The sequence below is a fragment of the Tyto alba genome, unplaced genomic scaffold (assembly GCF_018691265.1).
Source record: "Tyto alba isolate M040663 unplaced genomic scaffold, T.alba_DEE_v4.0 Super-Scaffold_20000042, whole genome shotgun sequence".
In the NCBI taxonomy this organism is placed as follows: domain Eukaryota; kingdom Metazoa; phylum Chordata; class Aves; order Strigiformes; family Tytonidae; genus Tyto; species Tyto alba.
This window is the reverse complement of record NW_024881293.1, coordinates 4423439-4442532: the sequence shown is the minus strand read 5'-3', so window position 1 is coordinate 4442532 and position 19094 is coordinate 4423439. Positions and strand designations below refer to the sequence as shown.

Below are 19094 nucleotides of genomic sequence, written 5' to 3'. Positions count from 1 at the left end.
AGAACATAAGAGCTCCAGCATAAGCTGAAAAAAACATGCAGAAGCACTGCTCTGGGATCCTCCAGTTGGATTACTGTTAATTAGCGCAGTACATGAGTCTGAGGGAAAGATCTAAAAGCATCTTATACTAGTAGGAGCATATAATTAAGCCATCATTTGCATCTTTGCAATAGTGTGAATTTTCTTACTGATAACATCATGGGCAAAACACAATTTTATGACTAAGCATTGTCTAGCTGTCCTATTCTAATTTAGCTGGCTGACTGTACAACAGTGTAATGCAATCTTATATAGCATCAATTTAACATCATGCTTTAATTTAGAAAGGTTTTTAGCAGAGATACTATAAGGTTTTCTCTACCCTTTGGAGAATTTTACATTTATTTTCTTAAAACACCTTCTTTTCTTAAATCACCTTCTGCCCTTAGTCTGTTACCATCAAGCTTTCTGAGATGTTTAGCTATCAAGCAAGCAGTATCTTGCCATTATAGCAGTCACTTGCATCATCATGAAACATGATGGATACCTTAAGAGATGTCTTAACTCCAAGTTCCACAACAGATTTAGTAGAATATTGTTCTTGTCTCATGGGAAGGCACAGATTTCCACAAAGTAAACTGAAGATACAAGTGCACTGCACTTGATCAAATCTATCATTTCGCTAATCATCACTCTGCTTGCCCCAACCACAAAATGGGAAGAATACAACTCATCAGCAGCAGGAGAATATTAGGAAGTTTCATTATGTAAAGGTTAAGCCTTTTCAACATTTTCACAAGTATTGTATAAAGAGTGGGTATTATTTAATAAACATCTAACAGATTATACTGTTTTTTCTTGTCAGTAACTTCTATTCTCTCCTGTTCAATGAGGCTGTTGTTCATTCTATTAAGCCAAAACTTCATGAAACCTCCTCTGAATACCTGCTTGACTTAGAAAAATTCTCTCAATTCACTCTGTACTTCTCTGATCTCCAATTCTTTCTTCATCAGCTCTGAAATTTATTTAGGATTGCTTCACAGTACAGCTGCTTCCACCCTCCAAGACCCTCCGTATTTGCTGGCATCTCCCTGTCATTACGGGCTTCCAGCAGCATCTGTACACACAAGCCTTGCCTTCATTATCCATCTGATTTAACCCCATGCAACAATAATGCAAATTCTGTTTCCCTCCAAGATGTGCATGGTACCCAATGAAGTAACAGTTTTTAGTTTGAAGTATGTTTTCTTTTGGAAGGACATATAATCCTTTATATGTCAGAGTTAGTCTGACAATTCCAATCTATCAAAATCATGGTCTGATGCAGAAACAGTAGTGTTTCCTGACAATAAAAAGCAGTTCAACCAATCATCTCTTTGCATACTTGGGACACTATAATAAATGAAGTAGGGTCACAACGACCAGTTGAAATTTTCATCAGTAGTGGCAAGCACAATTTGTGTAGTTTAGAGTATACTAGAAAATTAAATAGTTCAGCTGCCTTAGTTGCAATATTTAATGTTTCTACAGACTGTGCAGTTAGGAGGTGTGCAGAGATATTTTAGAGGGATTGACAAAAAAGCCCTTTAGTGTAAAAAAGGCTATGACAATCTTTTTTTTTTGTTAATCCAGACTTGGTTTGTACGGTAAGAAACCTTCTCAGCTGCGTATTTTATTCAAAACCAGAAGTGTTACCAGATTAAATTTGGTATTTACAAAGTTGCACACTCTTTCATGACAACATTACACAACTTGGTATCAATCTCCACCTTACAAGGATATTAACTGGACAATAAACAGAAACGCTATTCACCCAGACATTAACTCTTCTGTCCACAGGATTTGCAGGTAGTTCTGTCTGATGGTTTTCAGTACATCTGCAATTATTACCAACGCATTTTTGGATGCATGTTGAAAACACAATCCTAAAAGCTATCAATCATCAAACTATTATGATAGCAAGATAAAAAGAGATGTCCATGATTAGAACTTGCTTTGAAAAGAAATCTGCTATTAATTTAATCATTAGTGTGTTAAATTACATTAGATAATTCAGTGCACAATACAGTAATGCCTTACATATAGTTATATCCACTAATGTTATGTCTCTATTTCCTCTTTTAAGACCTTATTTTAGAAACAAGAAAAACTTATTCTGAAACATTTTTATTTATCCTGTCCAATACTTTAGGCCACCTTTTCAGATGCTTTGAACATCAGCAGCTCCCACTCGACTGAGGTGGGAAGCTTGAACGTTTAGAAGTTATGGGAGAGAAATCTTGGGCAACGTAAATTCCAGTAATTCTCCCCTCTCCCTCACAGGCATAAGCCCGTATTACAGTAAAGTTAAAAACTCCTACAACCTCACAGCAAGACAAGATGTCACATTTTCCATGACTTCTCAAGTAAAACTCCAATATGAGCACTCCTATTCCTCTCTCATAGGTAGCTAAGCAAACAGAATGAAAATAAGAGTTTACTTCCCTAATAGGTAAGACTTCCCCATAACTCAGTGAAGATAATTTTTAAAATGATGCAAGTAGGGAAAATAAAAGATGCCTGCAGGCTGGCTTCTACTTCTCTACAATGTAAAAATTATATTTGTCCTTATATGAGAAAGGAACAGCCATACTGGAAACAAAACCAAATGGGCATATTTTAATTTACCTACCATTTCAGCCACTAATGATACAGCCTTAAATGCCTGGTCAGGAGGGTATCGGTACAGAATTCTCTGTCAAAATGAATTTAATTTTAACATGCAAGGTAACATGATCAACTAAGGGATCTCTTAAGAAATCTTCTATTTTTCCTTTAAAACAAAGATAACTTGCTACTTTTCCATTCAAGATCAAAGGAGGTAAATAATACAAGGAGACAAAGACAGAAGAAAGCGAGACAGTGCATTTGAAGCTTCAATTTTCTAACACTTTTTCTTTTAGATCAGTGCAATCACTAGATTCACCCCATAGGGAAGGAAGATTAAAAAAAAAAGGAGGTTACATATTCCCAGAAAGAACTCTGGGCAACTTTGCAGATGTGTTTAAAGCCAGTATACTTCACAATTCTTATTTCAGAAGTAAAATGATAAACAAAAAACAAAGCCCTTTTAATCTTCAAAGCAGTGTATCATCAATAGCAGCTTCATAGCACACGATATTCCAAGTATCATAATCTGTATTTTACTCCAGGAGACAAAGATGTGTACAGAAGAAAGTCATCTGCCTCTAATGCTGAACCAGGGATGGAACTCAAACATCACAAACTTGTATGTTAAAAAACAAAACCATGCTTTCAATTAGGAGTTGTTCTTTTGTTAATAATTTTTATTTGATCAATAATTATTATAATAAATAGATTATGGACTTTTTTCCCAGCCCTTGCAGAAACATTTGAGATACTAGTAGAAGCATGTCCCAGGATTATTTACGAAGTATTCAGTGTGGCACACCAATTAATTTACTATGTCTCTGAAATTAATTTAACTACTTCAAGTAGGTTCCTTAAATAACCATTTGCTAAGGTCAACATATGAATAGCTTCTTATTGGTAACAGCTTCCTTGTTAAGCTACATTTATAGTCAGGGCATTATGCAGGACATATCCAGCCCAGAGGTTAGAGCTATGCTTTCTGACCCTTCACTGCTTTTGAGATGTGAAGTCCAGCCTGGCATACTGAAGCTTGCAATAATGTTGGTCACCGATCTCAATTTCATCTTTGTCCATCTAAATCACAAGAGATCTTTCCAAGAGCAGAAGCAGAACAAGGTTAAAAAGATAATTCAGTCAAGGATCAACTTAATAGAATTTTACAACTATCTGCAGTACAGGAACTTTGAAAAAATCCTGAATTATTTGCAAAATGATAAAAAAAGTTTCCCCTAGAAACACATACCTCTCAAACGACAAGGAAAAAGATTGCCCTATCATTGTACTGTAAACTTCGTGTGATCTGTGAGAGTGCTGAGAGACTTAATTTACATAGTAATACTGCAAGCAGGTTGAGGGGTGTGGAGGGAGAAGAGATACTTAGTACCAGTAATGAGCAGAAAAGAAAAGAAGCCAGCTACAATCCCCACAGACTGTTTTGTTTTCAATAATTTTAGACTAATAACGCCTTTTAATAAGCTGCTCTCAGCTATAAAGCTGCAATCAGCCTTTGTCAGTGAACAAATACTGCCCCAGATGGGAAAATAGTTGATATAACAGACAAAAGACTCCATCTAAATAAAAGCTTCTTTAAAAAAAAAAAAAAAAAAAGGAGAGGAAAGTTCCATCAGTGAAAGATATAAATTATGCTGTCTATACTGTGCATCCATTCATTTCCAAAATACTACATTTCAAAAGGGTATCTATTAAAGCAAAACACATTTTAAAAAACACATTTTCTGGTTTAGTCTACTCCAGTCTTAGTTTACAATTAGACAAACTTGCTTATTTATAGGGTATTTATGCACTATAATTGCAATCTAAATTACGACTGATCATGTTAATTTTCTGTTTATAGTCTACGCTACCCGCTTAGTCTCTATGTGATTACTATGTGACACAGATCAATGTTGCGATAGGCTATCCCAATTTCATACTATTTCCACTCTACCCACTTAATTTAGCGGCCGTTCTCACTGAAGCTCAAATCTAGATATAAGAGTCTGAGGTAGAGGTACAATAAGTGAAACACGGATGTTCTACTCCAATAAACACAGTATTCCTCAAAACAGTGGGTCACCTTCACTGCTGACAAATGCAGGTCTAACTCCACTGTTGCCAAAACCAGCCACACCACCATCAACTGGACCCAAGTCTACCCAATATTTGGGTCTAAAAGTTGGTTTATAAACCATTACTAATTCTAAAAGAATTAAGTATCATTCTTTTAGTACATGTATTTCTTAATTTTTGTAATTCAAAGCACTAACAAGATGGAAACAAGACTGCTTTTTTCCTAGGATTTCTTCTGATCTTTCCAATATTATCACCATAAATCTCTTTCCAGCAACAGACTTACTGTGATGGCAAATATCACATTACATGTATCAGTTCAGAAACATGCCTAAAACTTAACTAAGATATTGTCCAAAACATACCCAATCACTAAAACCAGCACAAAATCTGTTTGTCCTTGAAGATACACCTATCACCTTAATACAGACAAAGATCTCTGTTTAACCTCTTTTTGATGTAATTTGTTGGAGGGTTAGCATAAAACACTGTGGCATCTGGTTATTGTAGTTTGTTCTACTTGAAGGAAAAATAAATTTACCACTTCCAAAAATCAGGCAATTACTGTTGTTTAAGCAGAAAAATCTTCTCTTGATACACTTCTGCCCCACTTCATGGGAAAGTGAACTGACTGTATCTGAGACTGGCAAGTCACACTTTCTCTGAGGGGTGCCAGATTAAAATAGCATGTCAGCACACCCACAGCCAAACACTCCTTTCGCCAATGAGATTTTGTAATGCTTCCTCCACTTCTGAAGCGCTCCAAAGAAAGGAAGTACTAACTCCCTGTTAAAACATATAGTCCAAAGGACCCACAACTGTCTATGTTTGAACTCTTGTACAGAATGAGAGGGAACTGACTTTTTTTCTGCCCTTTTTTTTTTTTTTCACAGATAGAAGCCGTATACTTTTCTCTAGCTACTGGTAAAATAAGGAGGGGAACAGGTATGAAATTAAGAAATGCCTGAATATACACCAAGGGTAGAGCAGACCTGAAACGTGCATTTCTCAAGCTGAAAAAATTTTCAGTGAAAAACAGGCTTCCAATCAGCTCAGACAAAATCCTTGCAAGTACTGAATTTAAGTGTGAAGCAGCCAGTACTTTAAAACCAAGATCCTTAATATTGATTTTACAAAAAAAATAGTTCATCAGGAAGTTAAACACACATCTAGAGTCCCAAGTTGCTTCTTTACACTCAGAGCTAAAAATTGACCAGTATGAGATTTTACATCTTCCTACACTCTGAGATTATTCAGGATTCTAACTTTTCTGTGGGGGCAAAGACCCTCTCCATAGCATCATCATCTGCTAAATAGACTGAGCAACACTTGCACTGATTCCAGAATGAGACCTTTTCCCCTACTTTCTAAACTTACTTCTACTTGCAAGCTATTTCATGCTATCTCAAAAATACTGGGAAATAACGGTAGCATGAAGTTATACACCCACAGCTGAAGAGGTCAGCAAAAGGGCTTCTCTGCCATTTCCTAGCAATCCCCTGTCATTTCAACACACAAGGTTAAATTACTCCAGAAGCCTTCCTACAGGGCTCCCATTGTTTGTCAGTCAAGGCTAGGACACAATGGCGCTCATTCATGCGCACAGCAAACAAGCAGCTAAGGGCCAATGATCAGCCTACAGTCTCATTTTGGTTCTTCTGCAAACAGTTTGTAGAAAGATGGCATTTCTAATAAACTATGTCAATTTTTTCGAAGCTTCAGTGCATTCCTAGTACAAACTACTTAGTAGGGAGCCTGGACAAAAATTAAGACAACTTGAAAGCAATGTCAAGAATCACCCCCAAAACCATTCACTCGTTAGGACTACTCCTGAAAAAGATCTACTTGCTACAACCACATGCAAAAAGATTATGTTTAATAGTTAGAGAAATACACATTCAGAAAAGTTCAAAATGGCTGATTCTTTCCAAAGACAGTCATAGCATGCTTTTGTTTTTAGAGTACCACTTAGTGTTCAGCCTCAGAGCTTATATTACTAAGGGGTACAGACACCAAGGTTCCAAAGTGCACTTAAGGCTGTTTACGTCGTATCTTCTGGTTAAGAACCCAAGAGGTTTACGGTTTGGATTTTTTGTTTTGCTTTTCTTTTTTTCAACATACTAAAAATAGAAAAAACAAATGCAATACAACAGAAGTCCAATGCAGCTGTTAACTGGAGAGACACAAGCCTCACGCACCTCTTCATTGTTTTGCCTTTTCTACTTCAAAACTTGCTAAAGCAAAGACCTTGTCTCCTGATCCTATGAGAGGAAAAAACATTTTCAGTATTAGTAGAAATCATGAATTTCCTTACATAAGATTTACATCAAGCAAAACATTTGGGATCAAAAGAGATCAAACCTACATTTTGAAAACTAGCACACGTGAGCTAATATATAAAAAAAAAGGGGGAGATGTACTGGCTTGACAAGTCTGAAACCAGCCATATTGTACTGGGTCTGGCTGGGATGGAGTTAACTTTCCCCATAGCAGCAGCTCTTAGTGCTGTGCTTTGTATTTGTAACTAGAACAGATAACACACCAATGTCTCAGCTGCTGCTGAGCAGCACTCACACAGCACCAGGCCCTTGCCCCCAAAGGCCAGTAGGATTGGGGTGGACAAGAGGCTGGGAGGGGACACAGCCAGGACAGCTGACCCAGACCGACCAGGACAGTCCAGACCATATGACAACACGCTCAGTAATAAAAGCTAGGAGAAAGGAGGTGGTGAGGGATTTGTTATTACAGCATTTGTCTTCCGAATGAACCAGTACACATACTGAGGCCCTACTTCTCAGCAAGCGGCTAAACGTTGCCTGTTGATAGGAAGTAGAGAATAAATCTTTCTGTTTTCCTTTGTTTCTGTGCACAGCCTTTGCTTTTCTTCATTAAACCACCTCTACTTGAACCCACAAGTTTTTAATTTTATTTTCTCCCCCTGTCCTGCTGAGGGGGGGAATGAGAGAGCAGCTTGGTGGGTGCCTGGTAGCCAGCCAAGGTCAAGCCACCACATACAAAGAGAGCTTCTAACAAAGGACCTTTTTGAACAAAAGGGTTCACACCTTGCTCACACTCTCAGGAAGAGGAATACTGTAAGACAGGTCACGGAGACCGTTTATTTGTACCCTGACCTACTCTGGCACATTCCTGCCATTTCACCACAGTTTTAACAGTGATGCTAGAATGAACTGTTGTGCTTCTTTAATGCATATTATAACTGAACTTCTGGTCTTGTCAATATGATTATTTATGACAGCTGTGGCAAGAAGAGCCCTTCACAGTTGTATTTTGACAATATGCCAATAATTGCCACATTCTCTGCATCAAGCAGAAAAAAAGGCTCTCCTGGAGACAGTCATTAATGCAAAAAATATCTGTGTTTAATTTGAAGAGCAGTATCTCTGCTGGAGATAGACCATTCAATCCTTGAGCATTATGGGCAACACTTGGCATTTTATAGACATTTGGCAATGGATTTATTTTCTGTTACTTTTTCCTTATGGACACTGTATCAGAGTTTCATTGTTACTACAACTGAACAAGGTACATTGAAATTCAATGGCATGAATCTTTTGTTCCCATTTGGTCTTTCATAGGAGAATAACAGGTATTTCTATTAATCAGTGTTCAGTGACGCAAAGAAATTGGAAGTAATGAGAATGAAAACTTACCAAGGTCAGTGGAGACTCTCTCAAATTGGCTCAGGGCTGCACCAGCATTTGCTGACAAGAACGTCTCATCATCTGGAGTGAGCTAAATCAAAAAAGGCCACAACTGTCAACTGGGTACCTTAACTGTGCATATTCCCCACGGTTGTAATTCCCATCGTCTACATGGGCATATACATGAACTATGACAGGTTACAGCAATTATCAATTGGCAGTTTTTAAGTGGCAGTGTTATCTAAAATAATAAAAGCCGAAGAAAAACGCAAGCTACTCCCCCTACCACTGAAATCTTTCTCAGTGATGCCTGTCAGCCCAGGAAGGACAGCGTATACAACATCAGAGATGCCTCTATATGCACTACTAAGTTTTAAACTGACCTTCAGTGGCAATTTTTGATGAACAGGTCACACTGTGCTTCTGCACCAAAACTATGTAAAGGACCTCATCAATTACTTTTTTGTCATGTGGTCGATACAATAACTAGCTAAGATCTAAGCTCGCTTCACATTATTTACTGAGGAAAGCAAAAATATGCAGCCACTACCAGATTTGACCACGTTAAAAGCCAATGACCTAGAAATGGTTCTCTTCCTTTAGAGTGACATTTGCATATGTGCATTTTGCTTTTATCTACGTGCTCTGATGCCTTGTGACAGATGCCCATAAAATATTTACAACAGTGAAGGAATAACCTACATTTGGAAGATTCAGATATTCCACGTTAAAACTCCTTCATTTTAGTAGCCTCAGATATATATCCTTATTACAGCAAGGCTTAAGTGTGTCAAACTGTTCACGGTGTTTGCACCGGTTTATTCATTAATAATATTAAGTACAGGCATTAGAATTATGTTGGAATGAAGGAAAAAGTATTAGTTACTTGCCTTTGCTGTGCTCTGGAAGCAAGCATGTAACTGCTTCAAATTTTGTAGTATTGTGGAGACAAACATGTAACATCTACCATCGTTTTTCACACTCCGAACAGATGTGGAATTACTATCCTAGCAAGTCCTTTATGAACTGAGTTACTGATCATTTTAAAAGATGAAGAGGTTATGTCAAGGTGTGGTGAAGTGGCTTGTCTGAAGCAATCCAAGGAACTCCTGCCAAGAGGATTAGATATCCTCATGCATTTAGTTAACAAGCTTAACTAGCCTTTTAACCTATTTCCAAAACATTTTTTTCTCTGACCATCAAGCAATAAAAATATTCTGAGGGAGAGCATTTGCTAATATCATCTGCTTGAAATGCAGCTCCTTTAACTACTGCACTTAATCTTTTCCATTACATTCCCTCACTTCCTAAGAAAGTTTAAGTACAGAGATAAACAGCAACACATTTTCTTCATATACCATCAACAAAAAGAATTATCAACCTCTCTTCCTCCCTCTAGTGGCAAAAAACAGGGATTGGTCTGCAACTGATGTACACGAGGGAAACAATCAGCCATCTCTCCAATTTATTGATCTTGCACCAAGAGGTAGGTATTACCACCAATACAGAAGTCAGTAAAGCTCAGCGTATGTCAAAAGTCTTGGATAGCTCCTGCCAGGTGGATAGGAGGTAGTTATCCAGTAAAAGACTTGCTCTGTAGCTTTTATAAATATCAACTTGTACCAGTTAATGATTCATTCATATGACCCACCAAGGAAGCACTTCAAAATAGAAACAGCCATATATAAATGTACAGTACTACTAGATCCATGTTCACCAGTGAATGCTTCAGAAAGCTAAACATTAAAATAAAAGGACATTTACGTACTACAAAAACAAGCTGCATTTTAACATTTGCTCATAAACAGAAGTTATAATTTCTTATTTTAATGATTTTTAAATTCCTCTTCAATAGACAGACAGAAATCTCTATTCACCTAACTATCATACCAACACCTTACCTTCTCACCAAGCTTTCTGAGGGCAGTCAGGATTTCCACTTTCTGCTGTGTGTAGAGGTCTCGCCCCAACTTGCCAACCATTAAGTCTCGGTCCATCTGCATAACGAGGTGGGGAAAGTAAGACAAAATATCTAAGTTTCACATTAGTTTCACTCAACACACTACCATGAGAAATGCAACAGCCTAAACTATCACCAGTAAGCATGGTACCCATGGAAGTAAGGGACAGAGCTTCACACAATTTAAAAGATGGCTATGAAGTTTTTCTGAACCTTCTGCAAATGCTCTTTGCACCTAACCTGAGCATTCTCGATTTCTCCAAATTTGAATCTCTTTTAATCAAAGTCTGCTATTCATTCAGAATTATGGATTCACATATCACTGATACATAGAGGAATCACAACTCATTTCACTTCAACTGGACCTCAAGTTCAGCCTAGATCTTTGAAACCAAATGCACTCTCCAGCCCCCTTAATACAATTACAGATTCATACTCTTCAGATTTTTTATTTGCAGTTATAGTCAGTTCACTGTGAATGACATCTTTGTTTTGAAGCAGCAAGATAGAAAATAATTCAAGAAATACAGTTGTCCCCACTACTTCAATAAACATTTAAAACTCAACAAATTCTGAGAGAACTTTTCAAGCTCCATACGATGCTGCTACCAAGCTAATACACTTGGTGCTCTCCTTGCAATCATTATATATTTAAAATCAGTCTAGCTCAAATAAATATTTTTTATAGTAAAACAGAAATCTTCACCTCTGCCAACCTCGTCCTCAATTGCCTTGGTTGTTTCTTTGCAAACATTCTAATTACTTCTGGAGTTTTAAATGCTTGGCTGATGGCTGCTTGTATTGCCTACAAGGAAAAGAGCAACAACGACCAGAACCAATAGCAGTCACAAGCTATAGCTGCATGACAAGATTCATGAAGACTGTAAAGCATCATGAGTATCCTCTGTATCAATTGATCCAGAAAGCTTTTCTTTTTTTGCACAATCATGGAAGTGAGATGAAAAAAAATTATGTTACCTTTACACAGGGCTTAAAAAAATCCACTAATTAGTGTAATTACAATGAGATAGAGCTGTGGAACTTTTCACTACAGTCCAGATTTTAATTTCTAGTAACTTCCAACATCTTCCTGATATTAGCACATCACAAGTTTATCTTTAGCAGTTTTCATGCCCACACTGATGATTACAGCTCTTCTAAGGCTAAACAGAATGTAAATGATAAGGTAAGTCTCCTACTACTATTCAAAATCCTCTATGGACTATCTAAACTATTATGATTAGATCTCACCACAGTTATGTTTGAACAAATCATGATATCTCTGGAAACAAACCCTAAAACACAGGGTTCAAAGAAGAAATCATGCTCCAATTAAACATTTGAAAAGAGAGAAAATAGATCTACAGTTTGGAAGTCAGCATGAAATAAAGATTGACTCACTAAAAGAACTTAAAAGTTACACAGTCACTTCTACAAACTTTTTATTTGGACTGGTATGAATCTGAAATATGTATCAGCAATAAGTACAGGAAATACTATCTTTCTGTTTTCTAACAAACAGGCGTGAACTTTATTTCTCATTATACATACTGTCCTGAAATGTCCCTCATACCTTTTATATTAATTTGTATTATTTTATGTTATTTTCTAATATTAAGGATTTCATATCTAGTCACTGCAATTTCCCACAGTTTTTGGTAAAGTGTTACGGTTTTAATTCAACAATTTTTTTCCTTTTAAAATGAAGAGACCTAACCAATTTTTTGTATGTACACATACATTAAATAATAAAAACACTAGACACATAGATCTAGCTTTCATAAATGCCTGTCTAAAAATTATAATGAACCACTTAGATCTATTTACTGTTTCACTGAGTCCAGGCAGAATGCGAACTATTTTTAGCAACACATCTTCCTTACTTACCAGTTGCATCCCGCTGAGCTCATCCACCAAAGTCATATCTCCAGACATGATCTTCTTCAGCGAGTCATTGATCTCACTCAGCTGTTCTAGAGTTTCTTTTTTGGTCTCTTCATACTCATCTGCATCTAGCTCCTCTCTAAAGAGGATCCAACAAGACACATTAATTCACAGGATTAAACCTGAGATGTAACATGTAGAAAAGGACATCAGGAAATATCATGAAGCATGCTTCCTCAGATAGAAATGAAAGCACTCACATCACTTCAGATTATTCTGCTCTAGCCCTCTTAGCTGTTATTTACTTAACACATATGTAGTTTTATTGGTTTTGCACCACCTCCAAGCCACTGTGGTGTTTGTATGAAGTCCCTTGTACTAAAAAGGACCTGACAACTACAAGATAGCCAACACTTGGTACAATATTTACAAGTGTAGTTTAAATCTCAACAACAATATGTAGTAAGGTTGTCTTGTTCAAAGCAACAATGAATAAAATAATTTGAGAAGCCCATCTCCTTACCCAAAACCCACCAAGTTATTCAGGAGTAACTGATCCTGCTGTCTAAACCTTGCCCAATTCAAAGAACAGCACTTACCAACCCACTCTAGAGAAAATATGTACTGCTGGGCCAAGTTAGAATTGTAGTCAGAGAAAGCATCTAAAACCACACAAGATGTTTAAGTGCCAGTATTGAAAAAGAAAAAAAAACTATTTTCTCTGGTAATTCTGCCTATCTCAATTTTTATTAGCCCACAAAAATCTCATGAAAATGTTAAGCAAACTAAGAAAAACCCAAACTTCTATATCTACAACATAAAAGAGACACAAAAGCTGTTTTATAGCTATTAAAAAAACCGTACAAAAATTGTGAATTCTGGGAACAGCTATTAAAAGCTAAAAAGTCACATTGAAACACAAAATTTCAAAGAAAACAGTAATGAGTATTTCTGCCCACATTTTCCTTAAGAAGATAATAAATAGAATGATATTAATAAAAATAAAGGTTTTTTAAAAATAGTTTTTACTATATAACACAAACCTCCTACCTACTTTCAAAAACATAGACACAGCAAAACACAAAATAAAAGAGAAAAACCACAAGATTTTTTTAAAGGTACCACTTTCTTCTGCCAACTACTTAAAAAACATACTATCATGTACAAGGAAAGCATCTATTTTTATTACCTGCATTCCTCCAGATCTTGAAGCTGCTGCATTAATCTATCCAATTGCTCCTCCAAGTTTTGTTTTAGTTTACTAGTCTCTGTTGTTCCTCGTGAAGCCATTTTCTGTTCTCACATGAAAATTTTGTTACATGACACTCCTAAGAGAAAGAACATTTTATTGTTGTGTATCAACAACTTAAAGCTTATTCTTAAATATTTCAGGTATCAAGAAAATCACGCAATATCCTAATGACAGAGTCTCTAATCAAAACACTTGCAGATCCTTACAGTGAAAGTACAAAAATGTTAGGCCAGGCCTACAGGGTTGTTACCTTTGTAGCAAGAGGCAGTTCACCAGGGTAATAACTCAAAAAATTGCAGCACATAAAACCTAACAAGTTTCAAACCAAGCAGCAATTACTTAAATACTGAGGCCCTGCTGTATGAAACAACAGATTCTACTCCTCTTCACCCTTGGTAAACTGTTTCAGGGACAACAAGGTGGGGGCAGGTGCCTGAATCTCGCAAACACCTTAGAATCATCAGCTGTAGCAAACGAGCACTCTGGAGAAAATCCGTGTTGCGTCGGGTATCGAGGAGCAGTCAGCTAGCCGGCGGCAGCGACCCTCCCGCCTCAGCAGCCCCCGGCCAGCAGGTTCTGAGGGCTGGCCCCGCCGCCAGCGGCTCCGGCAGCCAGAATGCAGACAAGGAAATGCCATCCTTCCCGCCGGAGAGAGGCGAGAGAGGAGGAGCGAGCGGGAAGAGGGGGGGAACCGAGAAGGAACTTGGGAACCCGCCGAATCCGGCCTGCCCATCCCCGAGGCCAGGCGCCGGCCCGGCTCTTCCTCCTTCGCGCCCGCAGCTGGCGGAGGCGAGTTCGCCCGCGGCCGCTCCCGCTCAACCATGCAGCACCGCACAGCAAAGCGGGCGCCGCCCCCCTCCCTGGCTCTGCTCCCCGGCCGAGCCCCGCCGCCTCACCTGGGACAGGCCGCGGCAGGCGGGCGGCAGCGCAGCACGGACCGAGGGGCGGCGAGCCGCGTCCCTCAGGCGCCGCTTCCGGCGCAGCCGGGCCAATCAGAGCGCGCCGCCACCGCCCCGCCCAGCGCGGCCCCTCGGCGCGGCCCCTCAGCGCGGAGCTGCCGGTGCGGCCGCGGGCGGTAAGCGCGGACGGCGCGGATAGACAGGCAAGCAGACAGACAGACAGACAGGCAGCCGGCGCGGACAGACAGACAGACAGAGAGACACACAGCCGGCTCGGAGCGGTGGCGGGGGGGACCTGCTGGGCTGGGGCCTGATCCTGCGCCCCGCGCGTTCCGGTGCCGTGTGCGGGTCTCCGGCGGCGTGGAGCTGTGGGGAGGAAGGTGGCGGCAGCGCTCAGCATGCGGAGCTTCCAGCCGCTGCCGACACACCGTTAAACTTCATATTTACTGGTGTGCGTACTCCACAGATGCATACGCATGCTTAATAAATATTTACCGCTGAAATATAAGTGAGATTGACCAAACCGTGTTCACCCGCTTAGCCACAGAAGCGAACCCGGTTGGTTTTCAGAACCACCCCGAAAACTACCGTTGGCATACTTCGAAGTTTTTTAGTGCAAATATGTGTCCAATCCTGCTAAACACTACCAGTACACCCTAAATATTGGTAAGATTATGTATAGGCATGATGAGATTATATATAAGCATATATGTAAAGGAATACATCACAGAGCACCTCATTTTTCCTTAAGGGAAGATGATCCAGGACGTCCTAGACTTACGGAAAATCTGAGTGAAAGCCATTTTTCTTTGTTTCCCCATCTTAAGTCTATGTAGAGAGGTTTTATTAATATTTCATTTACTATTTGGCGTACGATAGCATTCATTATTTTTAGACTAGTCTCAGTTTTGTGACCCTAATCATCTGCATACAGATCTCTCACCTCTGTGTAGCAGGAGCTGGGCTGCTAGTTTGCATCTCATGGTCAAACTGCAATAATTAGAATTGTGTCAAGCAGTGCCAAATTATATGTAATTCATCAAAACTATTTATCTTATTATACAATAAGAATAGGCATAGTTCCATATATAGCTCAGGCAGAGCCTGGGATTTAATCATCTTTGGAACCCAGCTGCTGCCTTCTTTCCTGGGATGTGCAAATTGCACAGCTTTCCTCAAAAAGTTAAGGCTATATGAAGGTCATTTCATACAAAGCAAATCCCATCTTAGACACTGTGCTTTGTTGGTTATAAGGATGACAGAACAGTGAAGGTAATTATGGGATGGTATGTCTTTGTCATTTCCTTCACTCTCGAAATCAACCATGCAACTGTTTTCTATGAAAACAGTGCTAGGCAGAGGATGTCAATGAAAATTAGGATGCTGAGGGTATATGCATAGTATTAAATCATACTTATATTCTCAATTTCTATGCAGATATTAAGCACTACAAGGTGAGTTCATGGTGCAATAATTGCCTATTTCTTAAGATTGTAAAATTAGCTAGCAACATGAAAAAGGACATTTGACTAACTCCAGAAAAGGCACTATATATTTTCATCATAAAATTTTCTATTATTTTTACCTTTTTTTTTTTTTTTAGGGAGAAAATCAACCCTTTTCAAATTTGCAGCATGAGTCACTTTCTTTGGAAAGTAGGGCTTTATGCATTACAAAGGCAAGTCTAACTCCTTTCCTTGCCTGTTCCCATAGTAACTCTTCTAGCTGATGCCCCTGTGAAGACTGCATTCCAAGTAACACCAAACCCTTCAAACGCTGAAGTACTCCTCAGTAATAAAGGATATTTTTAAAGTTTGTGAAACTCTTGAAAGCACAGAAAAGTACTAACACTTGCAAAATGTGAAGCCTTACAAGGCTTTTATTCAAGGCTATTTGATGTTAGTACATACTAGCTGTTACAAGATTTAGCTGTGTTGGTATCTCACCACTGTGACGGCTGCAAAAGGAGACTGAATGGGAGGGTGACCTTGTGGGATTTTTCCAGGCAGTGATGTTGCTGTAAAAACAATGGCAGATTATTCAGTGTTTAACACAGATGCCTCTGACATCTCACAAACAGCAACAGCAGGAAAATGGCCCGTAACATATTCCAGTTTTCATTTGTTCAGGGCCAAACTAAGGGAAACCATTTTGGCAAGCCAGAATATTCTCAGGAAAGGAAAAAAACACTGAGGACCAAGAAATCCATGTAGTGTGAGGAGAAATGAAAAAGATAAGTAGTGAAATTTCCTTATTTTCACCAAATCTTAAGCAGCTTTCTGAAACTGAAGTTTAAAAATGGAGCAGTGGTTTGGTATTTTAAAAAAGGAAAAAAAAATATTTAATTGCAGCTTTTACCAAACTTTTTATTAATTCACTATTCTATCATCACTGGTACACCTACCACTTACTCTCTGCAACACAAAGTCAATTGGTTGTTTTTATGTTTAGTCCATAGCACTCTCTTCCCACATACCAAGAGCATGTAAAATGTAAAGAAATCCTGAACAAAGAAACATTAACCCTCCTCTCATCCAGCATTTAATACTGTTAGTTTTATAGATTTTGCTGCAAAGACTTGCCGCCATTTAGAGTAGCAGCACTGGGAACTGTCAAAGGATGTTCTATTCCCCCCTGTAAGCACTATATGTAAGGAAGTTACTTATCCCTGCAGATGTGTCTCTTGGCAGTTGATTGGCATCTTAAAAAAACTGCAAAGTTCTAATAAAGTTTATCTGTGATCATGACAAATAATCTCTCCTCATGAAGTTTTTTTGCATGAACAGCTTTTCTTCAGAGTGGGCAGCACAGTGTCCTCTCTTTAGGCAAGCAGCCTGTTTTCAGTGGTTTCATTTTTAAAGATGTTTCCTCTTGCATATAGGAGGGAATTGCAGCTGCTTTGATAATACATGGGCAAGGCAAATTTGGGTTCACTTGTCTATTACATGTCTTCCCTCTAGCACACTCACTTTTCTCTACATGCTTGATTTCTGAAGCCTCACAGAAGAATTATTCTCCTTTCTGCAACAACCCCTGTTGTCTCAGCTCCTTGCATTGTACCTCTGTCCAGGGATAACCAGAAGGAACCAGAGGTGGTGGTTTTAATCTCTTTAAAACTGGATAAAGCAGTATCACATGAACAGTCACGGGCCAAGTGTTGATGGAAGGAAAATACAGTGTTCAATTTGATCTCGAAATCTTCTGCATATTGGCAGCACAAATAAGAATAACTATTTTTTAATCTCGTCTCTTCTTGTAGTGGCTCATAACTAGCACCAACATTCAGCCATGGATGATCAGGACAAGAAAACTGAAGTTGTACTGCTGGCCTGCGGGTCCTTCAATCCCATCACCAACATGCATCTAAGAATGTTTGAGCTGGCTAGAGACTACTTTCATGAAACAGGTAGGATGGTAATTTATATCATTCAGAACAGATCTGATAACTAGACACGTACAATGTTATGGTGAATATTTTGTGTATAAGAATGCCCGTTTGACAGTGACAGCTATTTTTGGAAATGCTAATTACATACTGACACTAGTATGCGAATATATATTGTAGAAAATCACGTAGGCCAAATACATGAGAGAAGAGTCTTCTATATGTGTTGCTTATTACTACTTTTAATGAGCTAAAGCATGAGTTTTATAGTTTTTCTTTATAGACATATATCTTTCGAATATACTGTACTAGATCTTTTAATTGTGCTGCCTTGCCCAATGGCAGATGTGTGCAGTACTTTTCCACTGGGCAGACTATCAGAGCTGGCATTGGTGTTGTTAGAGATTGCAGTGAGTAATGGTTATATAATAGTTTAAATACAGTGCAGTGGAAGTAACATCTGCTCAACCACTTTTCATGTTCTTGTGTGATGTGTTTTTTCCACAGGAAACTACAGAGTAATCAAAGGAATAATTTCACCAGTAGGTGATGCATATAAGAAGAAAGGTCTGATCAGTGCGAATCACCGAGTAACTATGGCAAAACTAGCTACAAAAAACTCAGATTGGGTGGAAGTTGATGATTGGGAAAGCAGCCAGAGTGAGTGGTTGGAAACACTAAAAGTTTTAAGGTATTCTTCAGCCAAACCCTAGAGTCTAAAGAACCTGTAGAAAGATAAGGAATGGTGTTAGCTCTAACACGTTAGAATAATAGCAGGCTAACCCCAAATCATATGAATAGACTCAGTGAATTCAGAAGTTCTGTTTATATGATCATTGTAAATGAAGGATTGCACCATTAGTCCTAAACGTACAAAAAAATGAGCCTGTGAACAATTTTTAAGATATATTGTTTCTTGGCTTTTAATCAGTTTTTGTGCTGAGAAGGTGTTAATGAGGAAAGACGAGAGACTAGAATAGACACGTGCTACATGAGCTTCCCTCATTTGATTCTGATTGTGCTATGCTGCCTATTTGTGTGTTTAAAGACTGGCATAAGAACTGTCTGAAGGAATATCTTTTTTTTTAAGTTTTATGTTTTTTACTCTTTCAGTCACTGCTACTTCACTGAGGTTCTTCTTTCTAAAAAGAATTTTTATTAAAAAAGAAACAAACCAACCTGGTAGTCATTGCTTTGAAATCTTTGCACTTTCACCATTCTGTGTCATTCTGTGACAGCTCTCACAAGTCCCTGTTCCAGCAGATCAGTTCTTGGATGCATTGTGTATGAAAGTGCTGCAGGAGGAAGTGGTAATACATTATTTAGTAGGCCATACTCTTCCCTATATTCT

General features: G+C 38.5%; 2 protein-coding genes and 1 long non-coding RNA gene across 7 annotated transcripts in view; 1 reads left to right on the top strand and 2 right to left on the bottom strand.

Moving 5' to 3' along the window:
• Positions 1 to 1617: 1617 nt before the first annotated feature.
• LZIC (leucine zipper and CTNNBIP1 domain containing) lies at positions 1618 to 14460 on the bottom strand. 3 transcript variants are annotated; one of them, XM_042794418.1, is made up of 7 exons: positions 14356 to 14460; positions 13397 to 13535; positions 12211 to 12346; positions 11030 to 11128; positions 10265 to 10360; positions 8373 to 8454; positions 1618 to 6962 (listed from the first exon to the last, which is right to left on the bottom strand). In XM_042794418.1, the coding sequence occupies exons 2-7, from the start codon at positions 13495 to 13497 to the stop codon at positions 6904 to 6906; spliced, it is 573 nt and encodes a 190-aa protein (XP_042650352.1). In that variant the 5' UTR covers positions 13498 to 13535; positions 14356 to 14460; the 3' UTR covers positions 1618 to 6903. The 3 variants fall into 3 exon arrangements, with proteins under 3 accessions (XP_042650352.1, XP_009964935.1, XP_042650353.1); XM_009966633.3 differs by lacking the exon at positions 14356 to 14460 and adding an exon at positions 13710 to 13762; XM_042794419.1 differs by lacking the exons at positions 1618 to 6962; positions 8373 to 8454 and adding an exon at positions 9264 to 9472.
• NMNAT1 (nicotinamide nucleotide adenylyltransferase 1) overlaps positions 14451 to 19094 on the top strand; it is a 7596-nt gene continuing 2952 nt past the window's right edge. The window contains exons 1-4 of one of the 3 annotated variants that reach the window (XM_033007717.2): positions 14542 to 14807; positions 15962 to 16013; positions 17618 to 17764; positions 18251 to 18434. In XM_033007717.2, coding sequence (XP_032863608.1) covers positions 17647 to 17764; positions 18251 to 18434 — 302 coding nt within the window. In that variant the 5' untranslated portion in view covers positions 14542 to 14807; positions 15962 to 16013; positions 17618 to 17646. The other 2 variants (XM_042794416.1, XM_042794417.1) reach the window with 2 other exon arrangements.
• The window catches only part of LOC116965280, a 14603-nt gene continuing 13953 nt past the window's right edge, over positions 18445 to 19094 (bottom strand). The window contains exon 3 of the long non-coding RNA XR_004409239.2: positions 18445 to 19038. This is a non-coding gene — a long non-coding RNA (uncharacterized LOC116965280). The remainder of the gene's footprint in view (positions 19039 to 19094) is intronic.